Consider the following 17099-nt stretch of genomic DNA (forward strand, 5'->3'; position numbering starts at 1 on the left):
TCAAGATTTATTATTTTGAAATTGCTTGAATGAAATCATTTTAAGCTGATACAGTTTATGATGGGCACTTTTTATCCTGTTAATTTTGATGTCACAGTAAGTAATGAGTTTTACATTTGGAGAAGCATTAATATGTCTGGTGTATAGTTACAGGACATGCAAAATACAGGCTGATGGTCTTTCCATTAACACGGACTAGTGTTATATATCTCCTTGGAATGGACTTTAAGAAGAGTTGCCAGCTCAGATAATTTAATACTAGAAATATATTCCTTACAGATACCATTAACATTTTGTTGTGAGGAATGAAAATTATGTAGTTTTGGAATGGAAAGGTTTGATATACTGACAGAATGACTGACCGCCAAGTAATTTAATGAAGAGAAAGTCTGGGATCATCTCCAGAAACTTTGATTTCCAAGATTTGCACAGACTTGGCTTATTACTTGCTTTCTCACCAGCAGATCACAAGGTAATACCATGGCCAAAAATAAAATGAGCCAAGGGAGGGAGCAGTGATTCGTATTTGGCATAGAGAGAAGAATATATTTATAGGACACATTTAGAAATGTTGTTCACACCATATCTAAAGTTTAAAGAGATTCATCTTCTCAAGTAATCTTTTTTATTTCTCAAATGTATAGCAGTACAAGTAACAATGTCTGTGTAGGTAAGGTAAGGCTATTTTCTGGAGTTTATTTATTAGAATGAATTCTGTACTGTATGTCCAATTAAGTTGTTCTAGGGTTGGATAGAATGGCTTAGAAAGTGCTGAGCAGACATTGAGCATTAACCAGGAGTCACAACCAAATCTGGAGAATGACTGCTCCACTTGGTTTCAGCCCTGGTATTATAGTAGATCACAGATAAAACACTCTAATGCTGTGGCTTTATGCCAGGTGTGCTGTATTAAGCATTAAGCGTTGCTGTTAAAGTTACTATAGTCCTGAAATAATAAGGATAATGAAAGTTATCAGTTGTATGAGCACATATGGAGCTCCCTTAATGGCTTCACCCACACCCTCACCCACTTTGCAGTGAAGCAGCCAAACCATATATATTTTTTAGATATATCAAGAAAAAGCAAGAGGATCTTATATTCCTACTGGGGGAAGCACAGATGGGTGTGATTATTGTGATTTTATTGTGATTTGACCATTGGTGGTTGCATAGTCCTGCATGGTACAATAGAAGATAAATCTTCTCTGCTGCCAGGTTGAAGATGTGTGTGAATCATTCAGATATTAGAATTTGTATCTTCTTCATTTATTTTCAGAAACACCTTTTTTGGCCAAGCATGTGAACAAGAAATTGTCTTTTTTTGTTTCTTTCAATTAACTCAAAGACTAATAAACTGATATTGAATGTCAAGTGGTTGTTGCTGAACCACGTGAAGCTCTCAATCAGTCCTCTTTAGTCCTCTGTAAAAATAGTCTTTAAATGAAGACAGCATGTTTCTCACTGGAAACTTTTCGCTTGGATCATAAATGCCATAACATAGTGACATGCCAAGCATAGTAATAACTTCCATTATGCCAAGAACAAGACTACACTTAATGCCATTTATTAAATTATTTATAATTTATAGTCTTTATAGTCCTCACTACATGTAATTTATGAATCTGGATAGATATGAATATAAACCCAAACTTGGCTGAGCATAGAGGCACACAGCCGCAAGACTAGTTTGATTTGGGAAGGCTAGTTTATCTACCCAGGAAGCATAAAATAGCCAAGTGTAAATGCATCTCATGAATTACACAATTTTATATTTTCAAGTCTTGTTCTTTCTTGTAGCCCCTCTCTTGCAGTTAGAGTTCATTCTAGCACCAGCTTTAGCCCAGTTCACCTTGTGCAGTCATTTATGTATGGTATGATTCACATCTGTACATAGAATTACACATTTTTTCCAGTGACCATTTATCTCCAAATTGTCTTTTCATGTTGGTTTTACAAGATTTTAGCATTCAAAGTTGTAGCCATGTATTAGACAACCATAGAACCTTGATTTTCTGAATCATTTAGTGTCAGCTGCAGAGTTTCAAGGCAAGAATAACTCAAAAGTCCTTTGGAACTCATATATCAGTCATGAAATACATTTGTGGTTTAGCAACATTCAACTAAGGTTACAGCACTTTTTGGGCCTAGGTAAATATTCTATGTCCAGTCAGTTTTGGCTATGGAAATTTATGACAGTTTATAGATAAGAACGCATAACTAACAATGAGAGTCAAACAGACTATTGAGGGCCCCTTGAAATTTGAGTCTTTGAAGGTTTATTTTCATTTGCTCTCAACATAATATGGTGTAGTGTATATAACGGCCTAAGGAGCAGCTTTCAAACCAGTTTAAATGAGAGTCCAACTGAGTCACAGTTTCTGAATCACAAAAATCAAAAATGTTGTGGGGATGCTGCAGCAGAAATGGCTTTAATTTAATTACTGTATTTTTTCAGTTTTCCAATCTCTGCATTCAACATTCTTAATATGGATATGAGCTGTGCTGTGAGATCAGATTTTGTAAGGGGTCTATGTTATTTGATGACTGCTCAAATTTTTAATTAGGGTAAGGTTGTAGACCTACAGCATGATCAAAAATAGAAAGGTATCTGAAAGTCTGGCCTCATGTGTCAGCGTGCATAAACTCATAAACTGATGACAGAGGCTTCTGGAGTAGATTCATTTTCAGGTTCATTTTCAGAAAACGATATCTCTGTTTTTATTTCCCCAAACCTTTTTCTTTAATTTATTCACTGTGTGTGTGTGTGTGTGTGTGTGTGTGTGTGTGTGTGTGTATGTGTGTGCAATCCAGGAAATGTCAATGCTTGTTTATCTTAAGAATTGCTTTTATCTGTTTTTGCAAATTAACTCTTCAGAAGCCTCTGAATTGATATATGCACATATGCTTTTGGTTTGATTTCTTACTGTCAAAACCTCACTTGGACTTGCCTGAGCAGCACGTTTGAACTTGTCAGCTTTCCTATTCTGGCACAAACTGGATAACAGCTTAGGGTGACAATACAGTTATGTTGCAGTTAGAGTGTCCAGATACAATGAAGCATGTGGTTTTACTTTGGTGCTAACTGTTGGATTTATCAATTCAAACTTTAAAATTCAGTCTGTCACAATTTGATGTTTTGCATTAAACCTTTGTACTGCTTAATCTGAATTAATGTTTTGTTATTGGACCAACTTCAATTAAATCTGCAGTATATATGCATTATGTAGATTATATAGAGGAACTACTCACACTTCACATCAGGGAAATATATTCCTGAAATATGTGCATTTTTGTTCTGTTGAATTTGATGAGGAAGGCACTCTCTATCCATAAATAGAAGTAATGAACTTACTTTCGTCAGTGGTTTAGTGAAAAGTATGGACAATGTTTACAATCCATCTGTATTGAAACTGTAACATGTGAATGAAAATTAATTGTGGTTCAGAAGGTTACATTTTGCCTTCGATTCTGTATTTATCTCTATAAAATGTCAAGATGTCATTGGGTGTTTTAAGGTTGAACACTAAACTGAACTACTTTCCTTGTCCTTTGGGATGAATCATTGTTCATCATAAGGAAGGAAAATGTTCAGCTACCAGAGCCTGCTTGCTAACTACATTAGCAAACATTCCAGCAAAGTCATCAGATGAACCTTCAAATGCTGTGTTGAATACTGTGACTTTTACAAATGAAGTAGAGACTAAATAATACAGAATAAATATTAAATGAAACACTTTATTGACATCATAAAAGGACAATTCAACAGTAAGTTCATATTTTATGCACTCTGTCAAAAGATCCAAAGGGATGATGTCTCTTATTCAGCACTGTCAGACTGGCAAAAAAATCAAGAAAAATAAAATTATTCATCATGTACCAACATTGAAGCTATCTATTTTGTATGGTCGTGCAAGTAAACTTGATAACTGAATTGACCATACTAAAATCTCTACACAATCTATGCAATGTAAACAACACTATAGAGAATACATTTAGATTACCATGAACTAACTTAAACAATCCCATAAAACTAAATTGCCCACACAAGTTTTACATGAAATATAATAACATAAATGGTTACCTTTCCAGCCTCACGACTCTTGGCTCTCAGCTTGTTGACCTGGGACTCAGCAATGTCAGCACGCTCCTGAGCTTCCTCCAGCTCATGCTGAACCTTCCTGAGCCTGGACATGTGAGAGTTGGCCTGCTCCTCCTGTGAAGGAATTGGAGTGAGAATGTGTTGTGTTTTATGAATATTCCATTTTACGACTATAGTTTCTTTACGTCATTACTGATTTGTGTTCCCTTTCCACAATATGGGATCATAAAACATTTGACTTACAGCCTCCTCAGCCTGTCTCTTGTAAGCCTTGACTTTGAGCTGCAGCTTGTCCACCAGATCCTGAAGTCTGTTCACATTCTTCTTGTCCTCCTCAGTCTACGAAAATAAAGGATTGTAAGTGAATGAGGACAAAGACGTCAAAGTGTTGTTTTCTTTTGGTGAAATTGATTAACCTGGTATGTCAGCTCCTTCACTCTCCTCTCATATTTGCGGACTCCTTTAACAGCATCAGCTCCACGTCTCTGCTCAGCCTCAACTTCAGTCTCCAGCTCACGCACCTGTAAAATGTTGGTGATTAAAAAAAGAATCATTAAATTCATTAAAACGTTTAGTAGAAAGTGTAGTTTAAATCCTAAAGCTAAAAATATCATGATCGTTTAAAGTGTATGCAGTTCATACTCTGGATTCCAGTTTCTGGAGCTGCTTCTTGCCACCCTTCATGGCGAGGCTCTCAGCCTCATCCAGACGGTGCTGCAGGTCCTTGACAGTGACCTCCAGGTTCTTCTTCATCCTCTCCAGGTGAGCACTGGTGTCCTGCTCCTTCTTCAGTTCTTCAGCCATCATGGCAGCCTGACATGAAGGGAAGTTTGAAATTAGGATTGTCTTTGTCCCGCCAGACATTAATTGTCAAGCAAGAACTGGATCACGTATTTGTTGAAGTAGCATTAAACATAAAACATAAGACTCACATCAGTGATAGCCTTTTTGGCTTTCTCTTCAGCATTTCTTGCTTCCTGAACAGCATCGTCCACTTCACCCTGAACCTGGACAAGGTCAGCCTCCAGCTTCTTCTTGGTGTTCAGAAGACTGGTGTTCTAAATAAAGACCAAGACAACACAATGTTTTATGTGTAAATGTCTTGCATCTTTGATGGGACACAGTTCTTTTTAATCAGTGAAAACAAACCTGAGAGTGAAGCAGTCCGACACGCTCACTAGCATCAACCAGCTCCTGCTCAGCCACTTTGCGTCCTCTCTCTGTCTGTTCCAGAGCAGCTCTCAGCTCCTCAATCTCAGCCAGCATCAGGCCATTTCTGCGCTCCACCATGGCAACCTGCTCCTTCATGTCTTCCTGTCCTCTGACGGCATCATCAAGGTGCAGTTGGGCATCCTGATAGCAGAAAAAAGTGAACTTTCTCTACCATTTTATTTGCTAGTTTTAAATTCTATTTTTATTAAATATATATCATGATATATACTTTACCTTGAGTTGTCCCTGTACGTTCCTCAGTTGTTTCTGGGCCTCAGCAGCCTGCCTGTTGGCATGGCTCAGCTGAATCTCCATCTCATTCAGGTCTCCCTCCATCTTCTTCTTCACCCTCAGGGCATCATTCCTGCTCCTGACCTCAGCATCAAGAGTGCTCTGCATGGACTCAATCACCCTCTGGCTGTTCCTCTTGATCTGCTCCATCTCCTCATCCTTTTCTGCCAGCTTCCTGTCAACCTCACCCTTGACCTGGTTGAGCTCAAGCTGAACACGGAGAATCTTGGCCTCCTCATGCTCCAGTGTACCCTGTGAGAAAAGTCACAAACAAAGCAAAACATACTTTTTGGGGAAGCAAAATCAAAGTGAATACATGGTTACATTTTAAAAATGTTTTTAATCACATCAGTGGTCCAATATAGTAATCACAATTTTACCTCAGCTTCCTCCAATGCTGACTGAATTTCAGTCTTCTCAGTCTCCACAGTCTTCTTGGCTTTCTCCAGCTCATGGATACTCTTTCCAGTCTCACCAATCTGTTCAGTCAGGTCTGAGATTTCCTCTATAGAACAACCAAAGCCAAGTACAATTAAAGTATCACGACTATGCATTATACATCATAAACAGGTGATGATATGTGTCAAGGATGTTACCACCATAAAAGCTCATAAACTACACAGAAGTCAAAGAAAAACAACTGCTGAATTTATATTAAATATAGTAAGATTGGCATACGCTGCAGGTTCTTGTTCTCTCTCTTCATGGTCTCCAGGTGATCCAGAGACTCCTCATAAGAGTTCTTCATCTTGAACAGTTCAGTGCTTAGAGAGCGAGCCTCTTTCTGAGCTCCTTCCAGCTCTGCCTGGCCTTCCTCATACTTCTGTTTCCACTCTGCAAGGACCTGTAAAAATATTGATGTGTGAAAAATGATTTTATTTGAATAATTCCGATTTTGTTTTCTTTGTAACATTTATGTACCTTATCAAAGTTCCTCTGCTTCTTGTCAAGGTTGGCAGCCAGAGCATTAGCTCTCTCCACATCAATCATGAGGTCCTCCACCTCACCCTGCAGCCTCTGCTTGGTCTTCTCCAAGGAGGCACACTTGGAGTTCACGGCCTCAATGGATTCCTCAGCCTCCTGCAGACGCTGGGCAAGCTTTTTCCTGTCGTGAAGAAGAATTTGCTTTGTTTAGCTGAATAACAGGATTGCAAAAAATAAAAACATCAAGAAATAGATAGAGGAATTTGTACTTTGCTTCCTCCAACTCCTCAGTACGCTGAATTGCATCAGTCTCATATTTGGATCTCCACTGAGCCACCTCACTGTTGGCCTTGGACATTCCTCGCTGCAGCTCAGCCTTGGCCTCCTGCTCCTCCTCAAACTGCTCTCTGAGCAGATCACAGTCATGGCGGGCTGACTGAACAGCATGGGCCAGGGCGTTCTTGGCCTGTTGAACAAACAGTCCATGTCAGAGCTACATCAGAGATAAAGCACCTTTTTTGAGACACATGGTTGACAACGTTTCTCAGATGATCATACGTAATAGAGTACCAACCAAACCAATACATACGCATTCTGAGAATAAAAGAAAATGAACTTTTCATACCTTCACTTCCTCCTCAATGTGTCTCTTAAGCTCCTCAATCTGCTGAGTATAAGCCTGTTTGCCTCTGGTCAGCTGGGAAACAAGAGCTTCCTTCTCCTCAAGCTGGCGTGCAAACTCACCTGAATGACAGAATGTTCATGTGCTGTTAATGAAGATAACTTTCATGATGTCTAAGTACCTATTTTTACAGTACAGTACATTGATGATACAGGTATGTTGCCATTTAATGTGTTTATGTATCATATATGTGTGTTACTAATTACAGTTGACTCACCGTTCTCTGTCTGCAGTCTGGCCCTCTGTGCATTAATGTCATTCAGCTGGCGAACATTCTCATCATTTTTGGCTTTGAGTTCACTCAGCTGGTCCTCAAGAGTTCTGCACATTTTCTCCAAGTTGCCCTATAAACAACACAACAGGATGTGTATTGAGTATTGATGTTGTATGTCAATGCCGTATTTGGTAGTAGCAGTCGCTGTTTCTGAGTATAACAAAAGGCAAATTAAGAACGAATCACTTGCCTTAGACTTTGCAACAGCCTCCATGTTGCTGGAGAGGTCGTCAATCTCCATCTTGTACTCGCTCTTCTCCTTCTCCAGCTTCTGCTTGACACGCTGGAGGTTGTCGATCTGCTCTCCCAGCTCTGCAACACTGTCAGCCTGCTTCTTGCGGAGAGCTGCTGCAGTAGCTTCATGCTGCAGGGTTGACTCTTCAAGATCACGACGCAGCTTCTGGAACTCAGCTTCACGCTTCTTGTTCATCTCGATCTGAGCAGCTGTTGCTCCACCAGCTTCCTCCAGCCTCTCACTGATCTCCTCAAGCTCCCTGGAGAGGTCAGCCCTCTGCTTCTCAACTTTAGCCCGGGCAGCCCTCTCAGCCTCAATCTCCTCTTCCAGCTCCTCAATACGAGCCTAGATTTGATGTAACAAGGTTTATAAATTGCAACATAATTTGCTGTTTTCCACTTACTGAGGCTGTTTTGCCTGCATCTGATACTGTATGTATGTTGAATAAGGTACCTGGAGCTCCTTGATCTTCTTCTGAAGCTGAGCACCAAGAGACTGTTCATCCTCAATCTTGCTGAGGAGCTGGCTGATCTCAAAGTCTTTCCTTGATGAGGATAGCAAAAAAATCTTTCACTTTCATGGTTTTTACTGTTGTTGGATTGTAATGAGTGAGATCCTGAAAAAGAGATTAATAACTTCAAAAAAAAATGTTAAAATCGTACTTCTTGATTTTCTCATCTGATTGCTGTTTGTCATTCTCCAGATCCATTATGGATTCCTGGGCCAATTTCAGATCTCCCTCAAGCTTCCTCTTGGCTCTCTCAAGGTCCATGCGGAGCTTCTTTTCTTGTTCCAGTGACCCCTCAAGCTATGGCATGACAGAAGTTGATTTTAGGTATTTAAAAGACAACAGCATAAATACAAACAAGCTTTTCAGATAATGTTGAAATGTTGACAGGACATATTGTGTTGAATTCTTTTCATGTCATTTAAAACACAGTTTCAGCTACCTGACAATGGAAACAAGTCATCATAACAACGGTTCTCTTACATCATCCACTTGCTGTTCCAGCTTTGTCTTGGCCTTGGTCAGAGTGTTGACTTTGTCCTCCTCTGCCTGGAGATCATCAAGTGTTTGCTGGTGGCTCTCTTGAAGGGCTTTCTTCTCCTTGGTTAACTTGGCAATGGCCTCATCTTGAGATGCCATCTCCTCTGTCAGGTTTTTCACCTAAAATGATGTGAAAGGGTCATTATTTCCATCACTTTTATCCATATTGTCAATTTTTTAAAAAATGTAAGTTTAATATCATTTGAACCTTGTTTTCTGTGGCATGTTTCTCCTTCTCCACTTTAGCCAAGGTGAGCTCTAAGTCATCAATGTCTTTCTTGAGCTCAGAGCATTCATCCTCCAGTTTCCTCTTCTTGGCAGTCAGCTCAGCATTGATTTCTTCTTCATCCTCCAGTCTCTCACTTGTCTCTTTGAGTTTAGCTTCCAGTTGGATCTTGCTTTTGATGAGCCCCTCACACCTTTCCTCGGCATCAGAGAGGTTCTCAACTTCCTTAAAAAAGAAAAAAAAAACAGTTGAAAAAGTTTAGAAGACTGTATGTGGCTGATATGTGGCCGCTTCTTCACACCTAGATATCTTTAAATGTGAGTAATAGTGTTCCATAAGTGAACTGTGTATGTGACAGAATCACACTTCTTTTTGTTTCCTACTTACTGCAGCCACTTGCAGTTGGAGGTCATTCTTTTCCTGCAGCAGGGAAACCATCTTCTCCTCCAGTTCCTTCTTCTTGGCCAATGCAGTAGCCAGGTCTGACTGCATCTTGTCATAGTTCTCCTTCATCTGCTGCAGCTCCTTCTCAGTCTCAGCACTCTTCAGAAGAGGCTTGATCTTAAAGTACAGTTTCAGCCATGGCCAGTTCTTCACATTCATGAATGAACGGATGTTGTACTGGATGGCGAAGATCGATTCTCTGTACAATAAAAATGAACAAAATATCATTTTCACTGGGATGGGTTTTGAAATAAAGAGAATTATCATCTAAATAATAAAATAAATATAGAAAATATCATAAAAAATACAATTTTTTTATGTCAGGATTACAAAATAAAGGCATTCATTTTGAACACACAAATGGACCAAACAGTTCAGTCTAGTGTATAATAATCCTACCTCCTCTCCATCATCTTAACAAATTCCTTCCTCATGACATATCCCCTGCAGAGAGCCTGAGTCATGGTCACCAGCTCAGCCAGTTTCTCATCTCTCATTTCCTCCAGGAGACCCAGCAGACCAGCTTTGAAGAACACCTATGTAGTTTCAGAAAACAAAACTTAAGCAAACATGCATCAAACAGGAAAACTATGAAAGTAATGTTATCTATGAGAATGAACCTTTGTGTGTCCAAACTTGTACTGAGTGTGGTCCACATCAATGGAGCCCAGCAGCTTCTCTGAAGCTTTCTTGTTGTCAATGAACTGTCCCTCAGGGATGACACTGGCATTCAGCACTTTGTACCTGCAAGGAAAATTATGTATTTGTATTTGTTGTTTTATGTAGTTTATTCTGCTCTCTGTCTGACAACCTCTGCCGCAATGCTTCATAAACCAATTGAAATTTTATTGATCCACCTGAAAATTACCTCTGCTTGAAGTCACCATAGAGGATTCTGCTGGGGAAGCCCTTTCTGCAGATTCTGATGCCCTCCAGCACACCGTTACACCTCAGCTGATGGATGACCAAGAAGTTCTCCATAAGACCTGCATATTGCAAAGTTAATGTATTTAAAAAAATCTTCATGTGGCCATGTTACACACAGCACACAATGGTGGGTTATGTGTTTTTTACCTGGGGTCTTGGTTTCATTGGGAATCAGGCAGCGGACAAAATGAGGGTGAGTGCTCCTTAAGTTGGTCATCAGCTTGCCCAGGTTCTCCTGTGGAACAGCATCATAAGATAATAAGACATTAGTATTTTTCAGAGGTTTATAATCGTTATCTAAATATATGAAAAAATACATACCCTGAAAAGAGCAGACACAGTCTGGAAGGAACCGCCCTTCTTTTTACCGCCCTTCTTGGCACCACTAGCCTCTGGTTTGCAAAATAATGAATGTCAATAACACTGAACAAGGACTGGAGTAACAACGGAGCTAATTTTTTTACATTCATAACAATAAATAAAATACCGCATAGTTGTCATCAAGTTCTTACTAAGCCTGACCCAAGTGATTCTTACCCATCACTACAAACTTATTCCACCTCCTGCACACTGCAGTTTTCACTGTCTTTAAGAGTAAAAATAGTTAAACAGATTAAAACATCTGTACTAGGGATGCGGTTTCTGAATACTCTGATGACTCTTAATTTTTTACCTTCAGCTCCAGCATGGGCTGCGTAAAGGAAGGCCAGCAGTTTGTTTGAAGCCTTCTGGTAGAGCTGAACAACTGAGTCATTCAGGGGATCCTTGTTCTTGTCCAGCCAGCCAGTGATATTGTAGTCCACTGTACCAGCATAGTGCACCAGGGAGAAGTGTGCCTCAGCCTTGCCCTTTCCAGGCTTTGGCTTCTCAAAGGCCTTTGTCTTGCCAAGATGCTGGTCATGCAACTTGTTCTTGAAAGTTGTATCAGAGGCCTTGGGGAACATGCACTCCTCTTCAAGGATGGAGAAGATGCCCATTGGCTGAAGGGACATTTTGACAATTTCAAAATAAGGTAGACAGACAACAGAAATTCAGTTCTACCCGACAGACTTGTCTTACCTTCTCAATAAGCTCAATGCAGGCAGCCAAATCCATACCAAAGTCAATGAACTCCCATTCAATGCCCTCTTTCTTATACTCCTCTTGCTCCAAGACAAACATGTGATGGTTGAAGAACTGTTGCAGTTTCTCATTGGTGAAGTTGATGCAGAGTTGCTCCAAGCTGTTGAACTGGAATTATGGAAAAACATTGTCAATGTCATGGCAAAATAGGGCTGAACTTTAAAAGTGCTCAGATATGCTTCAACAACTCACATCAAAGATCTCAAATCCAGCGATATCCAACACTCCAATGAAGAACTGTCTTGCCTGCTTTGTGTCCAGCATCTCATTGATACGGACAACCATCCACAAGAACATTTTCTCATAGATGGACTTGCACAGAGCACTGACAGCATTGTTGACCTAAAACATGGATTTTAGTGTAGAGATTGTTCAGAATATTTGGCACAAAGAAAGTATTTCTGTATTCTTTTTGTCAACCATCAAATTCTTTTTTTTATTACCTGTGGCACAGTCTGACCTTTGGTCACCATCTCATTTCCGACCTTGACTCTTGGGTAGCACAGAGCTTTCAGCATATCGGCTGAGTTCAGGCCCAGGAGATAAGCGATTTTGTCAGCCACTGATGGAGAGAAACACATAATGCACTAAATACACATTAACACATTACAGTTTTACCCACTACAAACGTGTGCATGATGAGAATGTGGTATTTAAGCAATTACCCTCAGTGCCATCAGGTTCAGCCTGCTCCTCACGCTGCTTCTGCTTGAATTTCATGTTTCCATGATGCATCACAGCTCCAGTCAGCTTGTAGATGCCTATTTTTTCCTCAGCAGTGAAGCCCAAGATGTCAATTGCAGTCTGTAATGCAAGTGAGACAAAGTTATTAGTATGTGAATTATTTTCCCCTGTATAGTATCTGTTTAAGTTAATGTGGTTCTTACATCTGTCGCAATGAACTCCTCCACATCATTGATGCTTTTGACAGTGATTTCACCCTGACTGATCATTGGGTAGTCATAGGGATTGGTGGTGATCAGAAGGGCCTCTGTAAGGGCGCAACCGAAATATATAGTGTTTTTATGTGTTTTTTCTGATATTGTGTAAATTTCTATTTCAAATTCATGCAGAAACATACCCAGCAGCTCAGGCTTGTGGCCAGTCATCAGCTGATAGAAGATATGGTAGCTCCTCTCAGCAGACAACTGGAAGGTGACACGGGACTTCTCCAGCAGATCTAAGAATAAAAAATTCAAATGAAAACTTTGAGATTACTGTATTCCATTACAATGTGTTATTTTAGAGACCAGATTGTGGTTGAGATGAATCTTGACTCATACCATGGTTGAAACTTACATGTTTCAATATCAGCTGATGACAGCTTGCCAGAGGAACCAAAGTGGATCCTGATGAATTTACCCTAGACAGCCAGATCATTAAAAACATCAGTTTTTGCAAACAGCAAACAAACAAGTCTCATATATTCCCTCTTCTACTTACAAAACGAGAGGAGTTGTCATTCCTCACAGTCTTGGCATTACCATAGGCCTCTAGCAGAGGGTTGGCCGCAACAATTTGGTCCTCAAGAGAGCCCTGCAAGAGAAGATTCAAGTTACGTTGATTCAAATTAACTTTCCTCTTGCAAACAGGTGTATTCTAAATAAGCGATTTTACCTGCATTTTTCCAGGTGTTGGCTCAGCCTTCTTAGCTCCAATAGCTGCAATTGTTGCAAAATACTGGATGACACGCTTGGTGTTGACAGTCTTTCCTGCACCGGATTCTCCACTGAGGTACAAGAGACACGTTATCAAGATTCTGCTTCATTATCATGAGGTTAAGAAACATTTAGCATGGCAGTTTGTTTAATACTCACGTAATCAGGATAGACTGGTTCTCACGATCTAAAATACAAATGTAATTACTTCAAGTAAGTTTCATTTTCCCTTTCCTTTTGAAGAAGTATTTGTTTAAGATAAATTTTACTTCTGTGTATTTTCATTTTAACACCAGTAACTTTGAGCTTACCGGTGAGCATGAACTGATAGCCATTGTCAGAGATGGAGAAGATGTGAGGTGGTGCCTCAATTCTCTTCTTTCCTCTGTATGCTGCCACACATGTAGCATCATACACGGGAAGCCACTTGTAGGGATTCACAACAACGCAAAACAACCCAGAGTAGGTCTGTAATAGTAGAACACGTTAACATAGTGGTACTAGTTTTACACACGTATATATGCATGCCTACACATTAGACATGCAATTAGTATAGTGTAGTGAATACTCACGTAGATCATCCATGATGCATAACGCTCTTTGAGGTTATACAACACACAAGGCTCATTGAGGTGGGTCATCATGGCCATGTCCTCAATTTTGTCATACTTTGGAGGGTTCCTGGGATGGATGTCATCCTCTTTCACAGTGACCGTCTGAATAGAAAATAGAGTTAACAGTTTTAAGACACTGAGAGACATTTTGTTTAAAGTTTCATCAGTTCCATGAATGGAACTTCCATGGTCTGTGATTCAATACAGTTGGACTAAATTATATTTTCTATTATGGTATCTCTAACTACTCTAACTGCATAACCATTCACCCACCTTTCCTCCGTCCGTCTCAACCGTGGCTTTGCCACCCTCTCTTTTGACCAGTTTACCCTTTAGGTACATCTCATCTGCATCAACCACAAAGAAGGCAGATTTGGCATCAAATGGAGCAGTCTGGGCCTCAATCCTCTCCTTCTCTGGCTTCCGGAGGTAAATGGCCGCCGGGCCATACTGCTCCATCTCTGCGTCCGTGCTCATGGTGGCACTTCAGTGAAGCCTGAAAAGATGAAGAGTTCACAATTGTGTCAACTCAGCAACATGATACAGCCTTAATGTTTTATTTCAGCTGGTAGTAGTGATTTCATGTTCTTTATGGCGATTGCTTTTACCTCAGCTTGTTCCAAAAGAAAGTGTGGTGCAATCTTTGGTGGAGTCACGGTATGCTATAAAAAAAAATGATTGAACATGAATACAATATATATATGTACATATATATATATATATATATATATATACATATATTTGTGTGTGTGTATTGAGATACAAAGAGAGAGAGAGAGACAAGCTAAATAATTGGGTGTTGGTTTTTCTTTGGCATAATATTGTCCAATAAAGACTGCCATCCAGGTAACTGTAGACAATATGGTTAAGCAATAAATAACACAATAACTTTACCGACTAACCAATAGGAGTACAAATTGAGGACACAGTGACCACACTCACCTGTGGTGGAGCCTATCAGTTCATGCAAAGGTTTAGAGCTCCCTCTTTTATAGGGGGTGGGAGTGCCTGGTCAGCAGCAGTCTCTTTCTCAGTTTGGTCATGGCCTCTTTTCACCCTGTTGCTTATTTTGTGGCAGCAATGTTTAAGGAGGTGGGATGCATAATTCACTGTCAACTACAATTTAAAAAATATAGCATGCATTGTGATATAATACAAGTTGATTTTCTTTTAATTTCTTTGATTTAATTGCAATCTTGGATGTGACCAGCACAATTTGAATGTTTAAATTTAAAATATGAATTAATTCTTTCACAAGTCATGTTACCTGTGACGACAATCTCAACTGTAACAAAGGAAGAATAGCAGTAAAGAGCAAGGAGTTGCTGAAACGCACTTACACTTTCTGTGTTCAAACATAAAAACATCCCAGTGAACCAAATAAGGCCAAGGGTTTGCTAAAGGGAGCATGAATGTAAAAATATTTAGAGAGAAATGAGGAGCTTGAAATGCTGATGCAGCTCTGCTTTACCTTATCTTATATGTTTCAAGCTTGCTGCTCGAAATGCTTGTCCTTTAACCTCTCCAAGGGAAGAGGTGATGGCCAAATTGTATAATTCATTAAATAGTGTTGAATATCGTTTTTGTAGTACTCTAATCATTATAATTCTTGATTTAACAGATGCTAAAGTTAAAACATGTTGTGAACATTAATCTATCTTTAATATCAATAGGCAGCTTTGGAGGCTGGTTTTGGAAAGTCTTCCAAATTCCATTGGTATTCAATTGCAGGACACTTGCACATTTGAGACCTCTGGAAGTTCACTCCAAAATGGCACTAATGTAAGTCAGTTGTCAGCAAAATAATTCAATAAAAAATAATATTAATCTTTAATATAAAGTTGTTGTATAGTTGTTAAAGAGGTTGTATTAATAGCTATCATAAAGTGAAGCTGGTGGTCATTTGATGGTGGTTGTGTGCTATTTGATCTCATAAATTAAAATCAAAGCACCTTATTAATAGATATAACATCACATTGCTGTTTTTGTGCCACGTAAGATGCATGCATGGAGCTTAGTTTTGGAAACAGCCCCAAATATTTGGAGTCTACAGTTACAGGACACTGGCACATCTCATATTCCTGTAATAAAATTAAAGAAGAGGTACTATCCATATATGTTCAATCATCTGTTATTTAACTCCCTAAATGGGCATGAAAACAGTTGGCAACTCATTTGAGATCAAGCCCAAAATAAGTTTCACACAATCCAAAATGAACTTCATCGAGTTGCTTCATTTGATACTAAGGAGATGTCATCTCTTAAAGAACCATGATAAGTGCCATGGCATAATTTGAAGGCATGTCCAAATGGCATTTTTGAGTCAAACTGGCAAACAACGGAAAACATTGAAACCCATTTCAAGCGGGAGAACAGTTTTCTCATCTTTTTTCTTAATTTGTGTTGGCTTCCTTTGAGTTGGCTCTTAGACACATACTCATTTGAGCAGATGGTGTGAAGACTTACATGGTCCAAGTGACTAACACAAGTATTTCCCACCACTCTTTATAGCATCTTTGCTCCTAAAACTGATTAGATGGTGTTATTTTTTTAATACTGATATTTTTGTAAATCAAAGTACGGATATATGTTATATATACATTGCTGGTGTCATCATATGTGTGTGTGTGTGTGTGTGTGTGAGAGAGAGAGAGAGAGAGAGAGAGAGAGAGAGAGACCCCATAGCCTTTGTCTCTTGTTTGTCATTATCCCACGGTGCATATGTTTGCAATAAGACAGGGGATGCTCATCAGATCTAAATATTATTTGTATAAAAAGGTGATCATTACAGTATTATATGTTGTGCCTTTGACATTTGGGAATCTGCTTTGGAAAGAAATCCACTGGAGACATTATTCTGTTCCAAGATGCCAAGTCAAGCTGTAATTTCTTCCAGGAGACACAGTGCAGTGCTGGCGGTGGCATACGGATTTTAGAGGATTGCAAGACTTTTTCTGCAGTCTTGTTCTTTATTTTTCATCTTGTTCTTTATTTTTCAAATTGGAAAATATTTTTCGGTTTAAAAAAAAACCCCACTTGGCGGCCTTTCCTTCTTCTTTCTGGCACGACTTTACATCCTTGCAAGGTGTATGGAGGGGGAAAAAGTGGAAAACGCCTGATGAGGTCGAAGCTTCAGCAACAATTGTAGTATACGGAACACCTTCATTTTCAGAGCAATGTGACCCTGATGAAGGCCTCAAGCCTTAATGTGTTGATCTGACAATAAAGTTGTTATGTATTCCACCAGTGCTTCTGGAGTCTGACATCTTCAGACCAGTTTCTCTGGTCAAAGAAACAAAGTAGTCGTCAAAAAGGAAATGACAGGATTCAGGATAGTGATGAC

General features: G+C 39.4%; 1 protein-coding gene across 1 annotated transcript; it reads right to left on the reverse strand.

Annotated features, from left to right (window-relative positions):
- Positions 1 to 3721: 3721 nt before the first annotated feature.
- LOC124072915 (myosin heavy chain, fast skeletal muscle-like) lies at positions 3722 to 14410 on the reverse strand. The gene is made up of 40 exons (XM_046414696.1): positions 14365 to 14410; positions 14030 to 14252; positions 13715 to 13858; positions 13454 to 13610; positions 13302 to 13329; positions 13102 to 13213; positions 12928 to 13020; positions 12784 to 12847; positions 12566 to 12664; positions 12372 to 12475; positions 12150 to 12288; positions 11928 to 12046; positions 11677 to 11826; positions 11422 to 11592; positions 11036 to 11342; positions 10684 to 10754; positions 10510 to 10597; positions 10304 to 10421; positions 10056 to 10179; positions 9835 to 9971; positions 9379 to 9634; positions 8974 to 9216; positions 8709 to 8885; positions 8380 to 8525; positions 8171 to 8261; positions 7673 to 8062; positions 7426 to 7552; positions 7152 to 7270; positions 6796 to 6992; positions 6524 to 6707; positions 6281 to 6446; positions 5983 to 6107; positions 5546 to 5854; positions 5249 to 5452; positions 5032 to 5157; positions 4742 to 4912; positions 4516 to 4620; positions 4343 to 4438; positions 4082 to 4213; positions 3722 to 3835 (listed from the first exon to the last, which is right to left on the reverse strand). Exons 2-40 carry the CDS (start codon positions 14231 to 14233, stop codon positions 3818 to 3820), a joined length of 5811 nt encoding a protein of 1936 aa, XP_046270652.1. The 5' UTR covers positions 14234 to 14252; positions 14365 to 14410; the 3' UTR covers positions 3722 to 3817.
- Positions 14411 to 17099: the final 2689 nt, after the last annotated feature.

This window comes from Scatophagus argus, chromosome 16 (genome assembly GCF_020382885.2).
Source record: "Scatophagus argus isolate fScaArg1 chromosome 16, fScaArg1.pri, whole genome shotgun sequence".
Lineage (NCBI taxonomy): Eukaryota > Metazoa > Chordata > Actinopteri > Scatophagidae > Scatophagus > Scatophagus argus.

What these genes read in the sequence shown, in the direction of transcription:
- LOC124072915 (XM_046414696.1), bottom strand. Translation starts at nt 14,233, where the DNA reads ATGAGCACGGACGCAGAGATGGAGCAGTATGGCCCGGCGGCCATTTAC. An exon ending in CTGGATTTGAGATCTTTGAT is followed by an intron (nt 11,593 to 11,676) that starts GTGAGTTGTTGA and finishes CCATAATTCCAG; the next exon opens with TTCAACAGCTTGGAGCAACT. An exon ending in TCAGATGAGAAAATCAAGAA is followed by an intron (nt 8,262 to 8,379) that starts GTACGATTTTAA and finishes ATCCTCATCAAG; the next exon opens with GAAAGACTTTGAGATCAGCC.